At 28.1% G+C, this 3,101-nt stretch overlaps 1 protein-coding gene across 1 annotated transcript; it reads right to left on the bottom strand.

The window, feature by feature from the left end:
* Positions 1-1,541: 1,541 nt before the first annotated feature.
* Positions 1,542-2,069, bottom strand: LOC107841203 (agamous-like MADS-box protein AGL61). The gene has a single exon (XM_016685188.2). The coding sequence runs from the start codon at positions 2,067-2,069 to the stop codon at positions 1,542-1,544; it is 528 nt and encodes a 175-aa protein (XP_016540674.1).
* Between the last annotated feature and the right edge of the window lie 1,032 nt (positions 2,070-3,101).

Below are 3,101 nucleotides of genomic sequence, written 5' to 3'. Positions count from 1 at the left end.
CAAGAAAACAACATTTCTTGGTTCCTAGTCAACTTTATTTGTTGGTTTGCATGCTAGCTCTGTGATTTCAGCTTTCAAGGTCGTCGATGACTCTAAATCACCTGTTAATATTTTTCGAGTTTCTCCAAATTTCCATTAAGGATTCAAGCTTTAAGACAACAATTGCAAATTCTCAAGCCAATAGATTATGTATACATTTAATGGTTGATGAATTTCTAGAAGTCCATTTATCTCAAAAATAAAACGAAAAGATCAAAGTTCGATCTTTTCTGTTTTTAACATTATCAAAGTTAAAAGTACAGATTCCTAATAGGGAAAAGGAAAAGATTTGTGATCATTATCATATCCAAAAAGTGTCCACTAACCTAATTATTCTGATTTCATACACAAGTAAAATATATCACAATAGACTATGTTGCACCTTTATATATCGGTTTGAAGTTTTTGGATAAATAAAACATATTAAAATATTTTATTAATCGTTATCAAGAATTTCCAATGTGTTACTTATAAAGATCCAGATATATATAATATACTACTCCATTAAAGATTAAGGTGGAGGCAGACTGCAGCAGTATGCTAGACAGGGGTGAGCATAGGTTGGTTCAGTTCGTTTTTGTATATTATCGGTTTCGATTTGTAAAAATGTTAAACTGATTACCAAATCAATAAGATTTTTGGTATCAATTTTCGATCAAATGGTTTTTGGTCTTAATCGGTTTGATTTTTGATTTAACCGATAAAAAAATATTTCCTTGATTTTTTTTTTACTTTCTTTTTTTTTTTTCATTTGTTCTACGCTACCTTCATGCATCAAGTGTACACAAATTACAAACACTAAGACAACAACTATAAAATTTCAAAAGATAATGAGGTATGTATTTAAATCCAAAGCCATTATTATACAATTATGAATAAAGATATAAATTTAATATAATCTTATTGAGTTATCAGTTTAACCATTAACTAAAACCTTAAAATCGAAAATCAAACCGATAAACCAATAAAAAGTTTATAAAATCATTTAGAAACCGTTAACCCAATAACCGATACCGATAAATCATAATAATTTTATTGGTTCAGTTTATCGATTGAACCGATTTTTGCACACCCCTAAATTACTAAAGCTTTGTTGGAATATGTTAATTTCGCATCTCACTTTGTATGTGTAAAAATTCACTATATCAGTAAAGAGTAATAATATATTTCCAACAAAAACACAAATGGAGTACAATAAAATTTCAAACTCGAACCCATAAAATTTAAATTCTAAATCAACATGTATATGAGGACCTACTACCAAATACATGTATGAGAGAACAATTTTGAATACCTATATCAAACTTTATTACGGAAATGCTAGCACAATATTATATGGATGTAGCATCACTCTAATAAACTCAACAAGAAAAAAAGAAACAAATGACATATCAATAATATAAAAACCTTTCTAGAACTTTCACCAATATGCCTATTAGTGATAACATAGAATGTCCCATCTATAATTTGGATTATGTTTCATAACTCCATATCCCGAAAGATTAATATCCAAACGAGGACGAAGCTCCATTTTCCAATTGATTCAAACGATTCTGTAAATTAAAACGAGTGACATTTAACCAAGCTTCAAATTTGGTCAATTCCTCTGCATTGAGCTGCTCGATTGACTCCCACTTACTTTTCTGCGTAGTTTCCAACACTTTGTCATACACATTTTTGTTAGCAATTGCAATGTCTTCCCTGAGATCTAATTCATCAAGTCCGCTTTGGAGTCCGTTCACTCTATTTCGAGCCTGAGCCGCAACTAGTTGAGTACTTTCACTTAATTTCAAATCAGGATTCTGAAAACGAGAAACAACTGCATCAACGGTAGGGTGAAAAAAAGCGAAAGGATTACCAGTTGGAGAAAAAAACATCATTCCAATGTCAACATCACATTCCTTAACAAGTTCGCTAGCCTTTTTGTATAAACCCGAGCGACGCTTTGAGAAGGTAACATATCGATCGTCTTGCTTTTCTATTTTTTTCATTGGTATCTTTTGACGCCCTTTACCCTTCTTACTCTCCATAGCTAAATTTTCAAGGAAAAAAGATTATGAATGAAATATTTTATGGGAAATGATACTTACAAGAAGGGAGGTATCACAACTATTTGTATACACCAAGAATTTGACCATATTAAATTTCTTTCCAAATAGTATAACGAAAACTAATATTGTCATCACAATTTAAATAGGGAATGCAATCACTTTTATACTTAAAATATGTTTTGCATGTCAACCAAATCAATGAAATTTAAAATTTTAAGTTAAATTAGTAAATATTTTACTATATCAAGTAAATCTTCATATATGCATTAACAAAAATAAATTTAAAGTTAAATCAGTAAATATTTTACTATATCAAGTTAAGGATATCAATTAGCAAATATGAATATAATATGAAGGAACATCAATTATATACCATTTTTTTTTTTCAATTTTTATGGATAAGAAGAAGAAGAAAAATCTTCATATACATTTAACAAAAATAAATATAAAGTTAAATCAGCAAATATTTTACTATATCAAGTTAAGGCTAGCAAATATGAATATAATTTGAAGGAACACCAACTACATACCAACTTTTTTAAAAAAAAATTTATGTATACGAACAAAAATTAAAATCATCATATGCATTAAAAAAATTTATTAAAGTTTAATCAGTAAATGTTTTACTGTTTTAAGTTCGCCAGAAAATATGAATATAATTCGAAGGAACATCAACTACATACCAACATTTTTTTTTTTTTTTTAAATTATGGATAAAAAAAAAAAATCAAAATCTTCATATACATTAACAAAAATAAATTTAACATTATTCTGAAATAGAAAGACACCTTTTTGTATTTATTGAAATTTACGAAGTCAAGGTAGACTTAGAAGTCATACCGAAAAAATAGAATTTTACATCAAAACCAAATTCTTCACCTACGTTAACATCAAACAAACATTATTTATTCGGAAAAAGAGATAAATATACATTCGAAAATCGAAATATAATAAATGTTACGTATATATCTTCCGTCCGTCATACTTTAGCTACACATATGCGCCTACTGT

Source organism: Capsicum annuum, unplaced genomic scaffold (assembly GCF_002878395.1).
Source record: "Capsicum annuum cultivar UCD-10X-F1 unplaced genomic scaffold, UCD10Xv1.1 ctg1934, whole genome shotgun sequence".
In the NCBI taxonomy this organism is placed as follows: Eukaryota; Viridiplantae; Streptophyta; class Magnoliopsida; order Solanales; family Solanaceae; genus Capsicum; species Capsicum annuum.
The sequence above is the reverse complement of the archived record's forward strand: the minus strand, read 5'-3'. Positions and strand labels throughout refer to the sequence as shown.

Coding starts and splice junctions, on each gene's coding strand:
- LOC107841203 (XM_016685188.2), bottom strand. CDS start 2,069: ATGGAGAGTAAGAAGGGTAAAGGGCGTCAAAAGATACCAATGAAAAAA.